The sequence below is a fragment of the Manis pentadactyla genome, chromosome 2 (assembly GCF_030020395.1).
Source record: "Manis pentadactyla isolate mManPen7 chromosome 2, mManPen7.hap1, whole genome shotgun sequence".
In the NCBI taxonomy this organism is placed as follows: Eukaryota; Metazoa; Chordata; class Mammalia; order Pholidota; family Manidae; genus Manis; species Manis pentadactyla.
The window spans coordinates 86,354,466-86,374,965 of NC_080020.1; the positions used below are offsets into that span (position 1 = coordinate 86,354,466).

Here is a 20,500-nt window from a genome sequence, read left to right on the forward strand (position 1 = left end):
CATTTCCTACTCATCCTTCAAGAACTATGTCAGGTGGCACCTTTTGTAAGACACCTTTCCATTCTGGGTTATATGCCTGTTTCCTGTTCCACAGTATCTTCTACAAGTCTTTCTCCACATGAGATGCAGCATACATTGTACCTTAAGTTGTGGGCTCTGTAGCCAGAGTATGTGGGTTTGATCACATTTCTTATATTACTATCTGTGTGACTTTTGGCAAGTTTCTTAGCCTTTTTTTTATGCCTCAGTTTCCTTGACTATAAAATGACAATAGTACCTCTTTATTGTGATTGTTTTGGGTTTTATATGAAGTTGACCTACATGAAGTACTTAGAATAATACCTAGCTCAGAGCTGAGCCTCAATGTATGTCAGCTGTTTCCAAAAGTTTATTTTCAGTTGTAGTTCCATAAGATTTTAAGCTTTTAAAGGGATGGAGCTTGTCTTTGTTTTCTCAAAATCTATCACAGAGAAGGCATTTCTGTGAATGCATAAATGAACTATAAGTACTATACATAAGGTATTATACTTAACAGTACTTTCCTATTCTCTAGTACTTTCTGACACATTTGGTTCATACAGGAACAAATTAGCAGTGTGCATAGCAAGTCTTTAAATTATAGTAAGTGACAGTATGTATTTATATGAGATGACATTACTTATTCTCAAAACAAGATTTCTAAACTCAGAGGAATTTTATGTTTGGGTAATTTGTGTCACAAAATCAGCACTATTCTTTCTGTGTAAGACATATCTTATGGTAGGTACTGTTTCCCACTAGCTTCAGGTTCCCATACAGTCCACACATTGGTCAGGTTGTTGACTTGGTTGGAAATTCTCTCTCTCCTTTGGATCACATAGTTTTGTATTTTAGGTGATGTTTCAAAATCACATCAGATGTCCAATAGACTAATAACAGGAGAGCTCTTGCCATCTGTATTACACATCTCTGAGAAAGGGTTCTTAAATAGCTTGAAATTTCATTTTACAGCAACATCTTCTGGTAAATGCACAGGACATTCATCATCTTCCATTTCTAGATTAATATGTTTTTATTTAATAAGTATATAATCATTTTGAGACTAACTGCATTGTTTAGCAGTCAATAATCTTCCAGATGTCTATGTTAGAATTAGATTTGACTGTGAATGATATAAACCCAAAATAACAGCACCTTAAACAAGTTAGAAATTTATTTCTCTCTTATGTAAACATAGGCAGTCCTGGGCTGGTTGGCAGTTCAGTCATCAGAGAACAAAGCTCTTTCATTTTCTGCTCTACCATCCTTAATATACATGTTCCAACTCCTAGGTGAAGATGGCTGCTCTAGCTCCAGTCTTCACATCTTCATTCCAGCCAGCAAGAAAGAGGAAAAGGGAAAAGGACACCCTGCTGATATTTAAGGACACTTCCTGGAAGTTGCATATATCTCCCTATTCATCAGAATTTGGTCCCATGGATACACTAGTCAAAGGAAGGGTTGAAAATGTAGTTTTTTTGTCCTGGGTGGCCATGAACTCCGCTAAAAATTGGGGGGTGTATTTCTGACTAGAAGGGCCAAATACATATTAGAGGACCACAACCAGTGTTGGCTATTTTTTGTTTTACTGTCATTTAACTGTCTCAGTTTACTAGAATCTAAGACTGAAAAAACAGTTGGTAAAATTGCCCTATTGATGTCAAAATTATGTGTTGAGGTAATTCTGACTTTTTCTTAATTTGTTAGCTTGTGTACGACTATTTTTAACTTTCAGAAGCTATACTAACTTTATGAATTGACTCCAAAATTTAAAAAATATTAATGTTATTGCAAATATCTTTCTCATAAAGGAACAATAGAAAATATAAAGTGTCATATGACATCAAAGTTACAACAAAACAGAAAGTAGATGCACTGGACTTCATAAAAATTGTAACTTTTGTGTATCTAAGGATACTATCAACAGAGTGAAGAGGCAACCCATGGAATGGGAGAAAAATATTTGCAGATCATGTATCTGAGAAGGATTAATACTCAGAACATATAAAGAGCTACAATGACAACAAACCAACCAATGAAAAAACAGGTAAAGGACCTGAGTATACATTTCTCTAAATATACAAATGGACAATAAGCACATGAAAAGATGCTCAAAGTCACTGTAACTTAGGGAAATGTAAATCAAAGTCACTTTACATCTGTTAGGTTACAAAATAACCATAGTTGGGGAGGATATGGAGAAATTGGAACCTTTGTGCTTTGCTTATGGGAATGTAAAAAGGAACAGCTGCTGTGGAAAACAGTATGGCAGTTCCTTAAAAAATTAAAAATAGAATTACCATATGATCCAAAATTCCACTTCTTGGTATAAATCTAAAAGAATTGAAAGCACGGACTTGAAGACATATTTGTGTGCCCATGTTCATAGCAGCTTTAATTTCAGTAGATAAAAGGTGGAAGCAACTCAGGTGGCCACCAACAGATGAATGGAGAAACAAAATGTGATATACACACAATGGATATTATTCAGCCATAAAAAGAAAGGAAATTTTGACATGTGTTACAACATTGATGATTCTTGAAGATTTTGTGCTAAGTAAAATAAGCCAGTCACAAAAGGACAAATACTGTTGGATTCCAGTTATATGAAGTACCTAGAGTAAATTTATGGTGACAGAATGTAGGATGATGTTGCAGGGAGGGGAAAACATGGAGCTATTGTTTAATGTTTATGGAGTTTCAGTTTGGGAAGATGAAAAAGTTCTAGAGATGGATGGTGGTGATGGTTGTATAACAGTGTGATGTACTTAATGTGATTGTACTGTACAGTTAAATATGATTAAAATTTTAAGTTTTATGTTACATATATCTTACCACTCTCCTTACTCCAATGATTTGACATACCAACGATAAACTTTCCCTTTTGTGAACTTTGTACAGATATGGGTATCTCAAGCAGTCTTAGGAAACCTGCTTTATCCAAAAGCCTGCAAAAAGAGTAGCTTTGTGTGGACCAGGGTTTGGAAACTCTTTCTGTGAAGAGCCAGATATTATAGGCTTTCTGGGTTACACTAGGCTTGTTGAATATTCTTTTTTTTCTTTCTTAAAATATCCCTATAAAAATGTGAAAGTATTTCTGAGCTTGTGGGGGGCCATACAAAAAAAGAGCTGCTTCCAGATATGGCCCAAGGGCTGTAAGTTGCTTACCCTTGGTTGACCTTTCAGACTTTTCTGATGCCAACCCACAGCAGGGTGGCAGATGTAGCATCTAATCACGATCAGCCAATTTTTAGGGGGGCCAGCAGCCTCTGGCTGGGCCTATCTCAAATAGGATGGTTTCAAGTTTAATTATATAAATGCCTGTGTATAAAAGTACCCACTTAAAATTATTTTTAAACCATTTTTTATTGTGGCAAAATTTTATTATGGGATTTCATGTAAGTGGAATCCAATAGACCTATCAGGTCTATTTCCTGGAAATCTGAGAAGGAAGCATTTAGAAACGAGCAACCCCAAGAGAAACAGAGAGTGGGTCCTAAGTGAGGGAAACCTAGAATAGTCTCAGTTCCAATCCCAATAAAGGCATTCCAGAAACCCTATTTTCTTGAGGAAACTTATATGTTCCTTGTAACCAGAAGAATCTAAATTACTCTCTCATCCACTGCAAGTGTAAATTGGTACAAACATTTTAGAAGACAATTTGGCAATTTCTAGTAAAATTGGGCATATCAATGACCCACAAAGGCCACTGTTAGGTATTTTATCTAGAGAAATTCTTGTATTTTTGTATGAAGATACATGTACAAGAATGTTCACAGCAATGTACCATGTGTCCACAGTGGACCAAATTAACCTGGTGAAATCCCAGCTCTGTAACTTACACAGGTGTGTGACCTCAGACAAGCTACTTATTCCTCTATGCCCCATTTTCTTCATAGGAGGGGATAATAAGTTTAATTCTCACAAGGCTGTGGTAAGGATTAAATAAGTTGATATATGTAAAATTCTCGGCACATAGCCAATGCTATATATATTTTGCTGTTGTCACAACTCATTATTACAGCAGCATTGGTTATAATAACAAAAAGCTATGAAAACAACTCAAACCTCCATCAATAGAAGATGGATAAATAAACTGCGGTATATTCTTGTTACGTAATACTATATAGCATAGGAGTGAAAACAATGAACTAGAGCTATCTATATGTATCAACAGTATAAATTTTTGAAATGAGAAAAAGGCAGGCACAGAACAGTACAAGTAATATTGTGCTTATGTTACAAAATAAGCAAAATTAAACCTGTCATGTCAACAGATGCAAAAAGTATGAAGAAAAGCAAGGAATGGGAAGGGAACAAAACTCAAGTTAGTGGACAGGAAGATGTGATTGGGAAACATCTCCAGTGACATTTGTAAAGTTCTTAAAGTTTATAAATTGAGTGGTAGTTTCCTGGATGTTCTTTGTGTGTTATAAATGTAGAACAATAAATCCCAGACAATGAGATTTAAATGTCAAGATAAATTAAATATAAATACACATGTACATGAATGGAGCTGTTGAAATTCAGGGAAGAATAATTAAAACTGAAAGGAAATAGTTAACATGCTCTATAGAGACTTCATTAAGGAATTAAATTGGTTGAATGTAGTTTGCTCCAGAGATATCTTTTTGGTAAAAATTTATCAGTGCTGGCATACATCTGATTAAAACGTTTGTCTTCCGCATTCAAAGTCATTGTGATCTGGTGTGGGGGCATCAAAATAGCTGGATTAAATTATCCTGTGCATAGTTAATAATACTTTAAGGATACAATAAGCATTGAATTTATATAATGAGATTCACACATTCATAGGAAAAACAAGAGTTCTGAGTGTGATTTGGGTGGGGAGCAAGTGTCAGAAAACCTAGTTGACTTGTTAAAAGGTAAAATAGCAACAGAGTAATTCTCTAGAGATGAGAGAGAGAGGGAAAATCCCAGGAAATACTACTATGTTATAAAAAAAGAAGAGTAAATTCAATATTGATCATTTGGGTAGTAAGCTTGACTTACTTTTCCCAGATTTAATTAAGCTGGTGCATGGAGTTTAGGAGTGGACATATCTGTGGACAGCTTCGCTTCCAAAAGCCACTGCATGCTTAGCTAGTTTCCCAGGCAACAGCAAGTACACTGCCTTCTGGATATCTTCAGGTGTGAGGGTACAACAATTTCTGAAACACATCAGGTTGCAGGCTTCCACAGAAATGTGCTCAAAGATGTTGTTGATCAGGGTGTTAATGGTGTCCAAGGTGCAAGATGATACGCGATTCTGAGGAACCACTTTTTTTTTGATAATTATTTTTTATTGAAGGGTAGTTGACACACAGTATTACATTAGTTTCAGGTGTACAACACAGTGATTCAACATTTATATACATGATAATTCTAGGTATCAGCTATCACCATACCAAGTTGTTACAATATTTTGACTATATTCCTTATGCTATACATTACATCCCAGTTACTTACTTATTTTACAATTGGAAGTGTGTACTTTTTTTTTGAGAGGGCATCTCTCATATTTATTGATCAAATGGTTGTTAACAACAATAAAATTCTGTATAGGGGAGTCAATGCTCAATGCACAATCATTAATCCACCCCAAGCCTAATTTTCATCAGTCTCCAATCTTCTGAGGCATAACAAAGAAGTTCTTACATGGAGAACAAATTCTTACATAGTGAATAAGTTACATGGTGAACAGTACAAGGGCAGTCATCACAGAAACTTTCGGTTTTGCTCATGCATTATGAACTATAAACAGTTCAAATATGAATACTCATTTGATTTTTATACTTGATTTATATGTGGATCCCACATTTCTCTCTTTATTATTATTATTTTTAATAAAATGCTGAAGTGGTAGGTAGATACAAGATAAAGGTAGAAAACATAGTTTAGTGTTGTAAGAGAGCAAATGTAGATGATCAGGTGTGTGCCTGTAGACTATGTGTTAATCCAAGCTAGACAAGGGCAATAAAACATCCACGGATGCAGAAGATTTCTCTCAGAACAGGGGGGGTGAGGTTCTAAGCCTCACCTCTGTTGATCCCCAATTTCTCACCTGATGGCCCCCCTGCGACTGTGCCTGTCTTAGGTTGTTCCTCCCTTGAGGAATCTTACCCGTCTCTGGCTAAACAGTCATCTTCCGAGGAACCACTTTCTTTAGGATCCTGTTTATGTAGAGTGAATAATTTCTGTGGCCAAAATTGGTGCTGGAATGAGACTTCTTTCTGGAACTTGTTGGGCTTTGATGTCTTCTGGAGCACTTGTTCTTTTTGGTGATGGATCTGGCCATTGTAGATGTTGTTCTCCTTATCAGTTGTGAGTAGAGAGGAGAAGGGCCCAAGCGGGTGATGGAGCTCTCATATATGTATGTTGGCAAGTCACAATCAGACTCCTGGGGCTTCTCTGATTGGAGGTTACTCTTCCTACATCACAATGACCTAGCAATGTCACTAGTATATTAAGGGAACATCTTGTTTTTGGTCAACTTAAGTTTTCCTAAGAAGATAAGAGTGTTGTGAATGGACTGAGGTTCACTTCATGGCAGGAAAGAATTCCATATTTCCTACTTTTTTTTAGCAATTTGTAAGCTAATATACAATGTCTTCAGAATTGGACAAACCTCAATAAACTGGGGGAGGTTGGCAGCAGAAAAGTAAAGGAAAAGCACCATAGCCTTTTATGGGGGGAATCTCTGTTTATGGAAGTATTCATAAATTCATTTTATAAGCAAATGAACACTTAAATAAGCCATTAAATATCTCAAAATGACTATAATAAAAATAACTATGTATAGCTAATCTGCTTTTAAAAATTGTGACTATTATAAAAAATGAACCCTAAATTTTTCCTATCCCCAGCTCTTTAGGAACAACTATGTACAATTGGAGAATAAAACAAATCTCCCCTATTTTATCATGTAAATTATATGGACTGATGATATAATTCTTGACAGTTTCACAGATTACATGGTCTGCTTTTTACTTGATACTGTAGTTCTGTCATTATTGACTAAAAGTGTGTGTAGTGTTACTTTTGTTCATGTGTCATGTTGATATTCATGCTTTAAAAATATCCCCGTTTACCTTAATCAAATTGAATCCTAGGTAGAATGAAAAAAAGAAATAGAAGCAACTATAAAAATCCAAACTCACAGGCATTTCAGTCATTCACAATTGCCATAACTATTAATGCTACCACGAAAGGTCCTTCACTAGGAGCTGCTTCACAAATAAGGTAGACTGGGCTATGTGTAATTTCTAGAATGCTGTCTGTAATTCCTCCCCTTTTTCTCCCACTCAAGAAAGTAAATCTGAAATAGGGTAAGTGAGAATAATGTTATTATAGGAGAAATTTTTAGCAAGCTCTAGTTTCTAAAGACAATGGGCATCATTTGTTAATGTCTGCACTTTATTGCTAGTAACACACCACAGACGGCGCAGGATCACACTGAGATGGAGGCTGCTGCTTCTGTGTATGCTTTGGGGTGATAGATCTTTAGTCACTCTCACTAATTTTGCTTTCAGATTTCACTGGATGTAATTACTTAGTTAGCTTAATTATAGTATAGCTTTATTTGCTATCATTTATAAGAAGCTGTCAGGTGGAGAATGTTCCTTTCCTGGTCCTTAGTATCTATGTTCAAGAGTGGTTGTTAATGTAACACTCTTGGCCTCTCTCTCCCCCTCACTTGCTTCTCCCTGGGAAGATGACAGGCGTGACTATCTCAGCCCCTTCTTGACTTTTGTCAGGGTCTGGCTGTGGGTGGCTCTGCTCCTGGGGCTGGATCATTTTCGCTAGCTGGCTATAGCTGAATAGGTCATTCTGCTTAATTCAGAGGTGCTATGTTAGGAAGTTTGCTGTTCCCCCACACCTAAGGGCTATTCTCCAGTTCGTCAGCAATAAAGGTGGCATTTTGATCTCTTATCTTTCTAATCCCTGTAACTCTCTCAGTGGTTCTGTGCTTGGGTGGGGAGAAGGAAGGATGCAATATATTACAGTAGCTAAAAGAAAAAGGCTCTAAAGCCAAAACAATTACCTGTATGTTAAAATTCTGATTGACCAGAAAATTCAGAAAATGAGAAATACTGATAATGTAAAATTGTGGCTACATTAGGGTTAACCTGAATTCCTTTTAAAATTTAACAAATCGACTTGATAATAGGGGGGAATGTAGTAACCATGATGTTGCTCATGTGAAGCCTTCATAAGATTGTATATCAATGATAACTTAATAAAAAAAATTAATGAATCATTCTAAAGTATGTATGATTTTACCACAGATATCCTGGTTTCTCTTTTCTTTCTCCCTTCCTCCTCCTGCAGACAGTCCGGAACAGGGGACAGACACCTTTTAGCATAATGGCCTGCAGGTGATGCATGTTGGATTATCAATCTGAGCAGTGCGGAAGTCTGTGATTATTTTGTATCTGCTATACCCTGAGAAGGTTTACTATGAAGCCCTCTATCCTCTCTCCCCTTCTCCATTGCCTCACCCTCAGTGTCCTAGGCTTAGAACAAAGCCTAATGTCCTTTAGTAGGAGATGTAAGAGAACGAAAGGACTGATGACCAGTGTACCAGAGGTCCAGGGTCTCCAAACTGCTCAAGTGTAGCTGGAGTCTAAAGTTAAGAACCATTTCATGCATTTTTCCAGACTCTTGTTTTGTGCTTGATCAACTACATCAATTTGGGGCATGGGTGGTATATCCTCCACGATTGCATATATACAGTACTGGGGTTACAACTGCTAATTCTTTCATTTATGATTGAACATCTTGTGATGACTCATGGTCATCATCAAGATTCTCAGTGATTATTCTTCAATAACTGTGACATCCATTCAAAGCCAAAAACATTCATTGACAGGTATGACTGTATTCTGGGAAAATTTTTACAGCCACTGTATTAGTTTCCCATTGCTGCTGTAACAAGCCACTACAAATTTACAGGCTTGAAACAACTCAAATTTGCTATCTTTTAATACTGGTAGTCAGAAGTCTGAATGGATTTTACTGGGCTAAAATCAAAGTGTTAGCTGGGCTGTATTCTTACTGGAGGCTGGAGGGGAGAATCTGTTTTCTTGCCTTGTCCTCCATCTTCAAAGCCAGTAAGGGATGGTCAAGTCTTTCTCAAGCTGTATCATTCTGACACTGAATCTCCTGCCTCATTCTTTAATTCATAAGGACTATTGTGATTACATCGGGCCCACCTGGATATTCCAGAATAATCTCTACATCTCAATATCCTTAACTTAATCACATCTGCAAATTCTCTTTTGCCATGTAAAGTAACATATTCATAGGTTCCAGGGATGGGCATATGGGCATTGCGAGGGGCATTATTTTGCTCACTACAGCTATCATGAACAGAATGAGATTATCAGGGAAAGCCGTTCACCAATGGTATAGAAGTTGGAGATGAATAATACTGTCCTTAGTGGATGATCAGAAATATATTTTTAAAATGCTTTGTATATATGGGCAAACTTTCTTGTAATTTGCCTATTTTTTCTAATAATGGAGAGTTGTCTCAGATTTTTACATTCTATGCTGTGTCTCTACATTGTGTTTCCCCAAACATGCTAAATAAAATAGATTTTATCCTTAGAGGGAGAGAGGATGACAGTAGAGGAGAGATATTTTTCTCTCTTCCTTCTTCATTCTCAAATTCCCTTCTCTATCTCTTCTCTCCTGCTTGTTCTTTCACAAGTACTTATTGAATACCAACTATGTGCCAGGTACTGAATAAGTTACATTGTAGGGACATTGAGATGAAAAAGATACAATTCCTCCTCTTAAGAAGCTTAGTTTATTGAGGCAGGCAGACATGGAAATAATAGACAGTTGTGAACAGTGAGGCACGTACAGGTTATGACAGGGCATCCACAGGGCACAACAAGAAGACAGGATACTTAGATCACCCAGCCTGCCAGGGCAGGCTTCCAGGAGGAGATGATGTTTTGGGTGAATCTTGATGGATATAGAAGTTATTCAGGTAGATAAGGGTGGTGGGAATAGGGGAAACATGGGTGTGTAAATCAAGTACCTCCAGGGAAAGACATGCTAACAGAAGACCTAGGGTCCAGAAGAGCCAGCAGTTGATTGTCCTTCCTTGTCTGCTGGTACTCAGGTGTGGGAGAATATGTAATCTCCAGAAAGAGGCAAAGGAAGTGTATTTGCCAGGGGAGAATCCAGGTTTATCAAGGTTGTGGTTCTCAAGCTTGGATGCACATTGAAGCCACCTAGGGAATTTAAAACCACAAACCAACCAACCAACCATTCCAGGACTCGACCCCAGACTAACAGAATAAGGTTCTGCTGGGGGCAAGGCATGAGCGTATTTTCTCTTGAATTCTTTTAATGTGCAGCCAGGGTTGAAAGTCACTGGTTGAGCTAAGATAGAGCAAAATATCTAAAGGTGTTGGTGAGCTTTTTATAAACACTGGGATGTGAGTTAAGGAAAAAGGGGAAGAAGGAGGGGAAAAATAAGAAGGGGAGTCAAGAGGAGGAGGAAGGAGTGACACAAGGGGAGCAGATGAGAGGATGGATGACCGGAAGAGTGACTCCCTAGGGTGACCCATGTTCTCTGTGATTCTGGGTTCAGAGACATGAAGAGATGGAGACTTTTATTTAAACTTGTTTTTGTGCATTTAAATTGAGGCTAACTTTGCCGAAGAGCTCTTTCAGTGCTGGACAAGGAACAGATCTGAGAGAATAAGGTGGGATAATGGAGGAGGATGAACCAGGCTGGGGCCCACTTTGCTATGGAGTCTTACCTGTCTTACTCTATTTTCATGTTTGAGGGAAGTAAAACAAACAAACATTGCATGTTACCCTTTCTTGATTGGTTGACAATTCTCTGGCCTACAGCATTTCTCTTTGACTTTATTCTACCTTGGTTTGCTGGGTTCCTGAGGTTGCCACTCCTAACCTCACCTTTACAGAGGCCTCTCTCCCCCACTGCACCTGTGTCCTGCTTTGGCTAATCTGAAAGCTGGGTCATTGTTCTCAAGTGACCCCAGAAAGAGTAATCAGATTAGTTTGTGCAGAGTAAGAATTTAATAAAGGACTTAGCCTTGAAAGTAAGGAGAAGGTTGTCAATTCCTGATGAAATTCCTGATGAGTCTGATGTTCTTTGACAGAAAACAGAAAATATATTAGGACAACAGAGAGAAGAACATTTAAAATTTTGTTTTGAGTTCTGGCTCACATATTACAGTAAAACATCAATTAACCAAAAGCAATTAACCCTCCCCCCCAATCAATAGATTATCATTGTAAAATGTATTTTCCTCTATCCATTATGAAAGTGTTCTTGGTAAGCACGTAGAGTAGGAATAAAAGTTGCCTAAGGCCACCTGGTTGGGAAGTTGTGGAGCCAGGAGGTAAATGGAAGCCTGCTAAATGTCCAAGCGGGATCTCTTACCCACCAGACACACTGCCTCTCAGTAGTTGGCTAAGCAGGGAAGATGTTCCAAGCAGGAGGAAAGGAATGAGTAACAATATGGAGGCACGAGTTATGCGCAGGAATGAGGGGAAACCGTTTGACTGGAATAAAGGGATTCTGTCTGAGAGTGCTGAGAGATGGAAAAGTATGATGGGCTTAGTTTATAACATGTCTTAAATTGTAGTCTAGGTATTGATTATCTGTAAGTATTTGAGAATCACAGAGTATGTGAAGCATGGAAGTGATTGGCTCAAAGTGATGTTTTGAGAGAATTGATTTGGTGCCAGGAGGGATTTGAAGAAGAAACAAGATCAGAGTCCAGCAATGTCATTGTCTAGTGAGCCAAGAGTGGGACAATAGAAGCCTGAACTGGGGGTAGTGAGAATGGGAAAAAGGAGCCGTCTTTGAGAGAACTGGTAAGATTTGATGACTGATTACTATTGGGGGCAGAGAGGGAGGGGGCTCTAACATAATGCTTGCCTTTATCATGCAGTCTTCTACATCCTGCCTGGGTATTAACTCAGTTCTCACATGAAATAGAATTGTCATTATCAGCATCCCCTCAGCACAGGTGAGGAAACTAAGACAAGAGCAGTTATGTAACTTGCCTCAGATCAGCCACCTGGTTAGTAACATAGCTGAGATTCAAACCCAAGCATCTGGCTACAGGCTCCATGTTCCTCACACTCAGACAGCAAGCTTCTCTTGTAATCCCTTATGTGAATGTTGCTCTACATACCCCATCTGTTTGATCACTGCATTTCATCTCATCTACATAAGAGTTCAGGGCAACAGGGAAGGCAGTATAGCACAGAGAAGACAAGTAGTGATTCTGTAGCATCTTACTATGCTGATGGACAGTGACTGTAATGGGGTATGGGGCGGGGAGTTGATAGTGGGGGAGTCTAGTAACCATAATGTTGTTCATGTAATTGTACATTAATGATACCAAAATAAATTTTTAAAAAAAGAGTTCAGGGCAGTAGGGAGGACCACTAGGACTTCCCGCCTCACAGCTGTAAATTTGGCCATTGCCAACAAGTAAGTGGAAGTACCAAGACTTGAACCCGTATCTTCTAACTCTGTCTAACTCCATCTCCAGTGGTCTGGCCAAAGCCCTGTGTTTTAGATTACTAAGGAAGGAAAAAAAAGGAAAATTCATTAATCAAAATAGTCCAGTTGGAGTAATGAAGAAGATGTGATTTTAGAATTTAGATGAAAAATCTGATTTTAAGCACCCTTAGGAAGTTGCTTTTCTCAATAAATCCAATAAAATCCTGCAGACTGTGTTATATGTAAAGGAGGAACCATTCCTTTCCTCAATAAGGGAGAAGATTCTGACAGCCATCACATAGTTTTATATTCTAGATAGGCCAGAGAGAAAACACACACCATTACCTAGAGGGGAAGGATGATTGATCCTAAATTGTGAAAAAAGAATTTAAGGAAGGACGTTTATGCTCAGAGAATCCTAATAAGGTTTAAAACCATATCTTTTCTTCAGTTGTCCTGTGATGCCCTTTTAAGCCAGTTTTCTCATGAATTTAGAACCCAGAAAGACACATATCTTAAACATCACAAATTTAGAGACTGATAAGCATAATACAAAAACTATGTTCATTGCAAAACAGCTAACCTAGAAACCAGGAGCTGCCAATTATCTTTCTTGAAGTACATAAAATTATTTCCCATTCTAAGTGATTTGATAAAGTCTTTTTTTTTTGTATCATTAATCTACAATTACATGAAGAACATTGTGTTTACTAGGCTCCCCCCTTCACCAAGTCACCCCCGCTTACCCCTTCACAGTCACTGTCCATCTGCATAGTAAGATGCTGTAGAATCATTACTTGTCTTCTCTGTGTTGCGCAGCCCTCCCCGTGTCCCCCACGCACTATACATGCTAATCATAATGCCCTCTTTCTTTTTTCCCACCCTTATCCCTCCCTTCCCACCCATCCTCCCCAGTCCCTTTCCCTTTGGTAACTGTTAGTCCATTCTTGGGTTCTGTGATTCTGCTGCTGTTTTGTTCCTTCAGTTTTCCTTTGTTCTTATACTCCACATATGAGTGAAATCATTTGGTACTTGTCTTTCTCTGCCTGGCTTATTTCACTGAGCATAATACCCTCTAGCTCCATCCATTGTGTTGCGAATGGTAGGATCTGATTTTTTCTTATGGCTGAGTAATATTCCATTGTGTATATGTACCACATCTTCTTTATCCATTCATCTACTGATGGACATTTAGGTTGCTTCCATATCTTGGCTACTGTAAATAGTGCAGCGACAAACATAGGGGTGCATCTGTCTTTTTCAAACTGGAGTGCTGCATTCTTAGGGTAAATTCCTAGAAGTGGAATTCCTGGGTCAAATGGTATTTCTATTTTGAGCATTCTGAGGAATCTCCATACTGCTTTCCACAATGGTTGAACTAATTTACATTCCCACCAGCAGTGTAGGAGGGTTCCCCTTTCTCCAAAACCTTGCCAACATTTGTTGTTGTTTGTCTTTTCGATGATGGAGATCCTTACTGGTGTGAGGTGATATCTCATTGTGGTTTTAATTTGCATTTCTCTGATGATTAGCAACATGGAGCATCTTTTCACATGTGGATTTCTTCTTTAGAGAATTGTCTATTCAGCTCCTCTGTCCATTTTTAAATTGGATTATTTGCTTTTTGTTTGTTGAGGTGTGTGAGCTCTTTATATATTTTGGATGTCAATCCTTTATCAAATCTGTCATTTATGAATATATTCTCCCATACTGTAGGATACCTTTTTGTTCTATTGATGGTGTCCTTTGCTGTACAGAAGCTTTTCAGCTTGATATAGTCCCACTTGTTCACTTTTGCCTTTGTTTCCCTTGCTGGGGGAGATATGTTCATGAAGAAGTCACTCATGTTTATGTCCATGAGATTTTTGCCAATGTTTTTTTCGAAGAGTTTTATGGTTTCATGACTTACATTTAGGTCTTTGATCCATTTTGAGTTTACTTTTGTGTATGGGGTTAGACCGTGATCCAGTTTCATTCTCTTACATGTAGCTGTGCAGTTTTGCCAGCACCAGCTGTTGAAGAGACTATCATTTCCCCATTGTATGTCCATGGCTCCTTTATCGTATATTAATTGGCCATATATGTTTGGGTTAATGTCTGGAGTCTCTATTCTGTTCCACTGGTCTGCAGCTCTGTTCTTGTACCAGTACCAAATTGCCTTGATTACTCTGGCTTTGTAGTAGAGCTTGAAGTTGGGGAGCGAGATACCCCCAACTTTATTCTTCCTTCTCAGGATTGCTTTGGCTATTCGGGGTCTTTGGTGGTTCCATATGAATTTTTGAACTATTTGTTCCAGTTCATTGAAGAATGCTGTTGGTAATTTGATAGGGATTGCATCGAATCTGTATATTGCTTTGGGCAGGATGGCCATTTTGATGATATTAATTCTTCCTAGCCAGGAGCAAGGGATGAGTTTCCATTTGTTAGTGACCTCTTTAATTTCTCTTAAGAGTGTCTTGTAGTTTTCATGGTATAGGTCTTTCACTTCCTTGGTTAGGTTTATTCCTAGGTATTTTATTCTTTTTGATGCTATTGTGAATGGAATTGTTTTCCTGATTTCTCTTTCTATTAGTTCATTGTTAGTGTATAGGAAAGCTACAGATTTCTGTGTGTTAATTTTGTATCCTGCAACTTTGCTGAATTCCGATATTAGTTCTAGTAGTTTTGCAGTGGAGTCTTTAGGGTTTTTTATGTACAATATCATGTCATCTGCAAATAGTGACAGTTTGACTTCTTCTTTACCAATCTGGATTCCTTGTATTTCTTTGTTTTGTCTGATTGCTGTGGCTAGGACCACCAGTACTATGTTGAATAACAGTGGGGAGAGTGGGCATCCCTGTCTTGTTCCCAATCTCAGAGGAAAAGCTTTCAGCCTCTCGCTGTTCAGTATGATGTTAGCTGTGGGTTTATCAATGGTGTTTATTATGTTGAGGTACTTGCCCTCTATGCCCATTTTGTTGAGAATTTTTATCATGAATGGATGTTGAATTTTGTCAAATGCTTTTTCAGTATCTATGGAGATGATCACATGGTTTTTGTCCTTTTTTTTGTTGATGTGGTGGATGATGTTGATGGATTTTTGAATGTTGTACCATCCTTGCATCCCTGGGATGAATCCCACTTGGTCATGGTGTATGATTCTCTTGATGTATTTTTGAATTTGGTTTGCTAATATTTTGTTGAGTATTTTTGCATCTACATTCATCAGGGATATTGCTCTGTAGTTTTCTTTTTTGGTGGGGTCTTTGCCTGGTTTTGGTATTAGGGTGATGTTGGCTTCATAGAATGAGTTTGGGAGTATTCCCTCCTCTTCTGTTTTTTGGAAAACTTTAAGGAGAATGGGTATTATGTCTTCTCTATATGTCTGATAAAATTCTGAGGTAAATCCATCTGGCCCGGGGGTTTTATTCTTGGGTAGTTTTTTGATTACTGATTCAATTTTGTTGCTGGTAATTGGTCTGTTTAGATTTTCTGTTTCTTTCTGGGTCAGTCTTGGAAGGTTTTATTTTTCTAGGAAGTTGTCCATTTCTCCTAGGTTTCCCAGCTTGTTAGCATATAGGTTTTCATAGTATTCTGTAATAATTCTTTGTATTTCTGTGGGGTCCGTCGTGATTTTTCCTTTCTCATTTCTGATTCTGTTGATGTGTGTCGACTCTCTTTTTCTCTTAATAAGTCTGGCTAGGGGCTTATCTATTTTGTTTATTTTCTCGAAGAACCAGCTCTTGGTTTCATTGATTTTTTCTACTGTTTTATTCTTCTCAATTTTATTTATTTCTTCTCTGATCTTTATTATGTCCCTCCGTCTGCTGACCTTAGGCCTCATTTGCTCTTCTTTTTCCAATTTCGATAATTGTGACATTAGATTGTTCATTTGGGATTCTTCTTCCTTCTTTAAATATGCCTGGATTGCTATATACTTTCCTCTTAAGACTGCTTTTGCTGCGTCCCACAGAAGTTGGGGCTTTGTGTTGTTGTTGTCATTTGTTTCCATATATTGCTGGATCTCTATTTTAATTTGGTCGTTGATCCATTGATTATTTAGGAGCATGTTGTTAAGCCTCCATGTGTTTGTGAACCTTTTTGCTTTCTTTGTACAATTTATTTCTAGTTTTATACATTTGTGGTCTGAAAAGTTCTTCGGTAGGATTTCAATCTTTTGGAATTTACTGAGGCTCTTTTTGTGGCCTAGTATGTGGTCTATTCTGGAGAATGTTCCATGTGCACTTGAGAAGAATGTGTATCTTGTTGCTTTTGGATGTAGAGTTCTATAGATGTCTATTTGGTCCATGTGTTCTAGTGTGTTGTTCAATGCCTCTGTGTCCTTACTTATTTTCTGTCTGGTGGATCTGTCCTTTGGAGTGAGTGGTGTGTTAAAGTCTCCCAAAATGAATGCATTGTGTTCTATTTCCTTCTTTAATTCTGTTAGTATTTGTTTCACATATATTGGTGCTCCTGTATTGGGTGCATATATGTTTATAATGGTTATATCCTCTTGTTTGACTGAGCCCTTTATCATTATGTAATGTCCTTCTTTATCTCTTGTTACTTTCTTTATTTTGAAGTCTACTTTCTCTGATACTAGTATTGCAACACCTGCTTTTTTCTCTCTGTTGTTTGCATGAAATATCTTTCTCCATCCCTTGACTTTTAATCTGTGCATGTCTTTGGGTTTGAGGTGAGTCTCTTGTATGCAGCATATAGATGGATCTTGCTTTTTTATCCATTCTATTACTCTGTGTCTTTTGATTGGTGCATTCAGTCCATTTACATTTAGGGTGATTATTGAGAGATATGCACTTATTGCCATTGCAGGCTTTAGATTCGTGGTTACCAAAGGTTCAAGATTAGCTTGTTTACTACCTTACTGTCTAACTTAACTTGCTTATTGAGCTATTATAAACACAGTCTGATGATTATTTATCTCCCTTCTTATTCCTCCTCCTCCATTCTTCATATGTTGGGTGTTTTGTTCTGTGCTCTTTTTAGGAGTGCTCCCATCTAGAACAGTTCCTCTAAGATACCCTGTAGAGGTGGTTTGTGGGAGGCAAATTCCCTCAACTTTTGCTTCTCTGGGAATTGTTTAATCCCTCCTTCATATTTAAATGATAATTGTGCTGGATGCAGTATCCTTGGTTCAAGGCCCTTCTGTTTCATTGCATTAAATATATCATGCCATTTTCTTCTGGCCTGTAAGGTTTCTGTTGAGAAGTCTGATGATAGCCTGATGGGTTTTCCTTTGTAGGTGACCTTTTTTCTCTCTCTGCCTGCCTTTAATACTCTGTCCTTGTCCTTGATCTTTGCCATCTTAATTATTATATGTCTTGGTGTTGTCCTCTTTGGGTCCTATTTCTTGGGAGTTCTGTGTGCCTCTGTAGTCTGAGCAACTATTTCTTCCCCCAGTTTGGGGAAGTTCTCAGCAGTTGTTTCTTCAAAGACACTTTCTATCCCTTTTTCTCTCTCTTCTTCTTCTGGTACCCCTATAATGCAGATATTGTCCCTTTTGGATTGGTCACACTGTTCTCTTAATATTGTTTCATTCCTGGAGATCCTTTTATCTCTCTCTGCATCAGCTTCTATGCGTTCCTGTTCTCTGGTTTCTATTCCATCAATGGCCTCTTGTATCTTATCCATTCTGCTTATAAATCCTTCCAGAGTTTGTTTCACTTCTGTAATCCCCCTCCAGACTTCATCCCTTAGCTCTTGCATATTTCTCTGCAGCACTGTCAGCATGTTTATGATTTTTATTTTGAATTCTTTTTCAGGGAGACTGGTTAGGTCTATCTTTGAAGATCCCCTCTCAGGTGTTGTCTGTCCTATCTTGGACTGGACTAATTTTTTTGCCTTTTCATGGTGATAGCAGTGGCTGTAGGCAGGTTGTGGGTGTGTCATCTAGGAGAAGAAAGTCCTTCCCTGCTTGCTGGATGCCTTGCCCTTCTCCGCTGCCTGAATCGGTTATCTGCACTCCTGGAGCAGCCACCAGGTTAGTCCCCTAAGCTGCTGTGGGCGGGGTCTCCGTCAGAGCAGTGTGGAGCCCTGTGGGGAGTGGCAGGCACACCAGGTACGCTCCCCCATGATAGCAACACCCCTGCCGGGCAGCTGTGTGCCAGCAGCGGCCTTTGGGTCTGGCCTAGGCGGCTGTGCATTGGGCTGGGATTCCGGTTGGCTGCTGGGAGCGCGCCTGCTCCCTCTGGCTCCGCTGCAGGTGCGCGTGGGGCTCTCCCACGTGGGCCTCTACTGGGCTCCTCTGGCTCCACTGTTGCCAGTGCACATGAGCCGCACCCGGGCTGTTCGGTCACCGCCGCTGCGGACTCGCACAAGCCTCTCCTGGTCCCCTCTGGTGCCGTTGGTGCATGCAATCTGCTCCCAGTCCCTTCTGGCACTGCTGTCCCTGGCCCGTGCTGCCACTCTCCCGCTACTGGGCTGGTGTGTCGGGGTCTGCGCCAGTTGGAGGAATGACTGGCAGGCTGCTTAGTGCTGTGAGGGGCTTCAGAGCTGTGCTGCCTCCCCGGGTTTTAGGGCGCCTAAGGTTCCCTGGGATTCCCAGCTGCTGGCTAAGTGTGCCGGGACGACTTTGTCCAGCTATGGGTTCCCTGTCTGTTTAAGACTTGCAGAAAGCACTCGCTTTTCTTTTGTCTTAGGGGTGCCAGTTGTGGGGACCTGCCCACAGGTTTTGCTTTTCCATTTCTCTAATATCCAGCACCCCATGCACCTTGTATCTGCGCTCTGGGTGAAGATTTCTAGAGCTGGTTGTTTAGGAGTCCTGAGCTTTCACTCCCTCCCTGTTCCGACTCCTTTCTTCCCACCGGGTTCTTGGGTGAGGAGCGTTTGGGTCCCGCCTGGCTGTGGCTTGTATCTTACCCCCTTCATGTGATGTTGAGTTCTCACAGATGTAGATGTATCCTGGCTGTTGTACTGCATCCACTGGTGTCTCTTTGAGGAATAGTTGAATTTATTGTATTTTCATAAATATATATATTTTGGGTAGGAGATTTCCTCTGAACTGCTCATGCCACCATCTTCCCATGATCACTGATTTGATAAAGTCTTGCCTTGGTTACACTCAAAGAAAAAAATTACTCAGTGTTCCCAAATTTAATAAAATCCAAATACCTAAGTCCAGTGTCTCTCTAGGGCTCAATAAAAGAATGCAAGTCTTTGAACAGCTCAAACTGAAGACATTCATGCCAAAGCTGGTTTCCAATGTTCTTGTTGCTGTGTTTTGTTTTAGGACCAGCCTCTGATATAGTACAGTCTCTCCCTACTGTCTCCAGGCAAGGCTGTGTCACTCCCAATCTCTTAGAGGAATGATAGAAGTAGTGAGGCTAGCTTGCTCTGGAGTATTCTGGAAGCTGCCATCTATGGATGTGATATCTCCATTCTATCATGTCCTAAAGTCATAATACATGATTAATATCTGCAGAGTATTTCCTCCTTTCCAAAGTGTTAGGAGTTTATAATTAAAAGGATAATACTGCGCCCTGTAGTGCTTGGTCAGGTCCTGTCTCTCGTGTGAGAATGGATTATTTTCCCATGGGTGGGGTAGGGGGTGGTTACAGGGCCTCTGCTATGTGGGTCTGTCTAGGTTCACAGAATATTGTGTCTCTGGTGAATGGAAGACCTTCGCAATGTTTACTGTTTCCCAGCTGTATAGCTGAGTTAAGTTTTGATATAATTGAGGACACTGATACAACACTGTTGTTTTCTGAATGGTGCTTCCAAAAGAGCTGGTTCAGGAAATGTCTTGCCTTCATGACATTTACCTTCACTGTCGAGAATCTAATCACCTTGATAAAGTCGAGCCCACAAAACAGAAAGAAATTTTAGAGACTATCTCCTTGCATTTTCTCAACATCCCTTTGACATAAGCAGGATAGTCCACTTGCTTTCCAGTTGAAATTTAACTCTGAGAATTATGACACTTGCTTCAAAGGTGCATACTCAGTATAGGAAAACTGAGTCTAGAACTAAGTTTCTTGT

The 20,500-nt window shown here is 39.2% G+C and overlaps 2 protein-coding genes across 6 annotated transcripts in view; one reads left to right on the forward strand and one right to left on the reverse strand.

Annotated features, from left to right (window-relative positions):
• Window positions 1-20,500, forward strand: part of ZNF366 (zinc finger protein 366) — a 330,210-nt gene that overhangs the window by 72,975 nt on the left and 236,735 nt on the right. The window lies entirely within an intron of this gene.
• On the reverse strand, window positions 4,885-7,064 carry LOC118924764 (histone H2B subacrosomal variant-like). The gene is made up of 2 exons (XM_057494440.1): window positions 6,158-7,064; window positions 4,885-5,287 (listed from the first exon to the last, which is right to left on the reverse strand). Exons 1-2 carry the CDS (start codon window positions 6,314-6,316, stop codon window positions 5,066-5,068), a joined length of 381 nt encoding a protein of 126 aa, XP_057350423.1. The 5' UTR covers window positions 6,317-7,064; the 3' UTR covers window positions 4,885-5,065.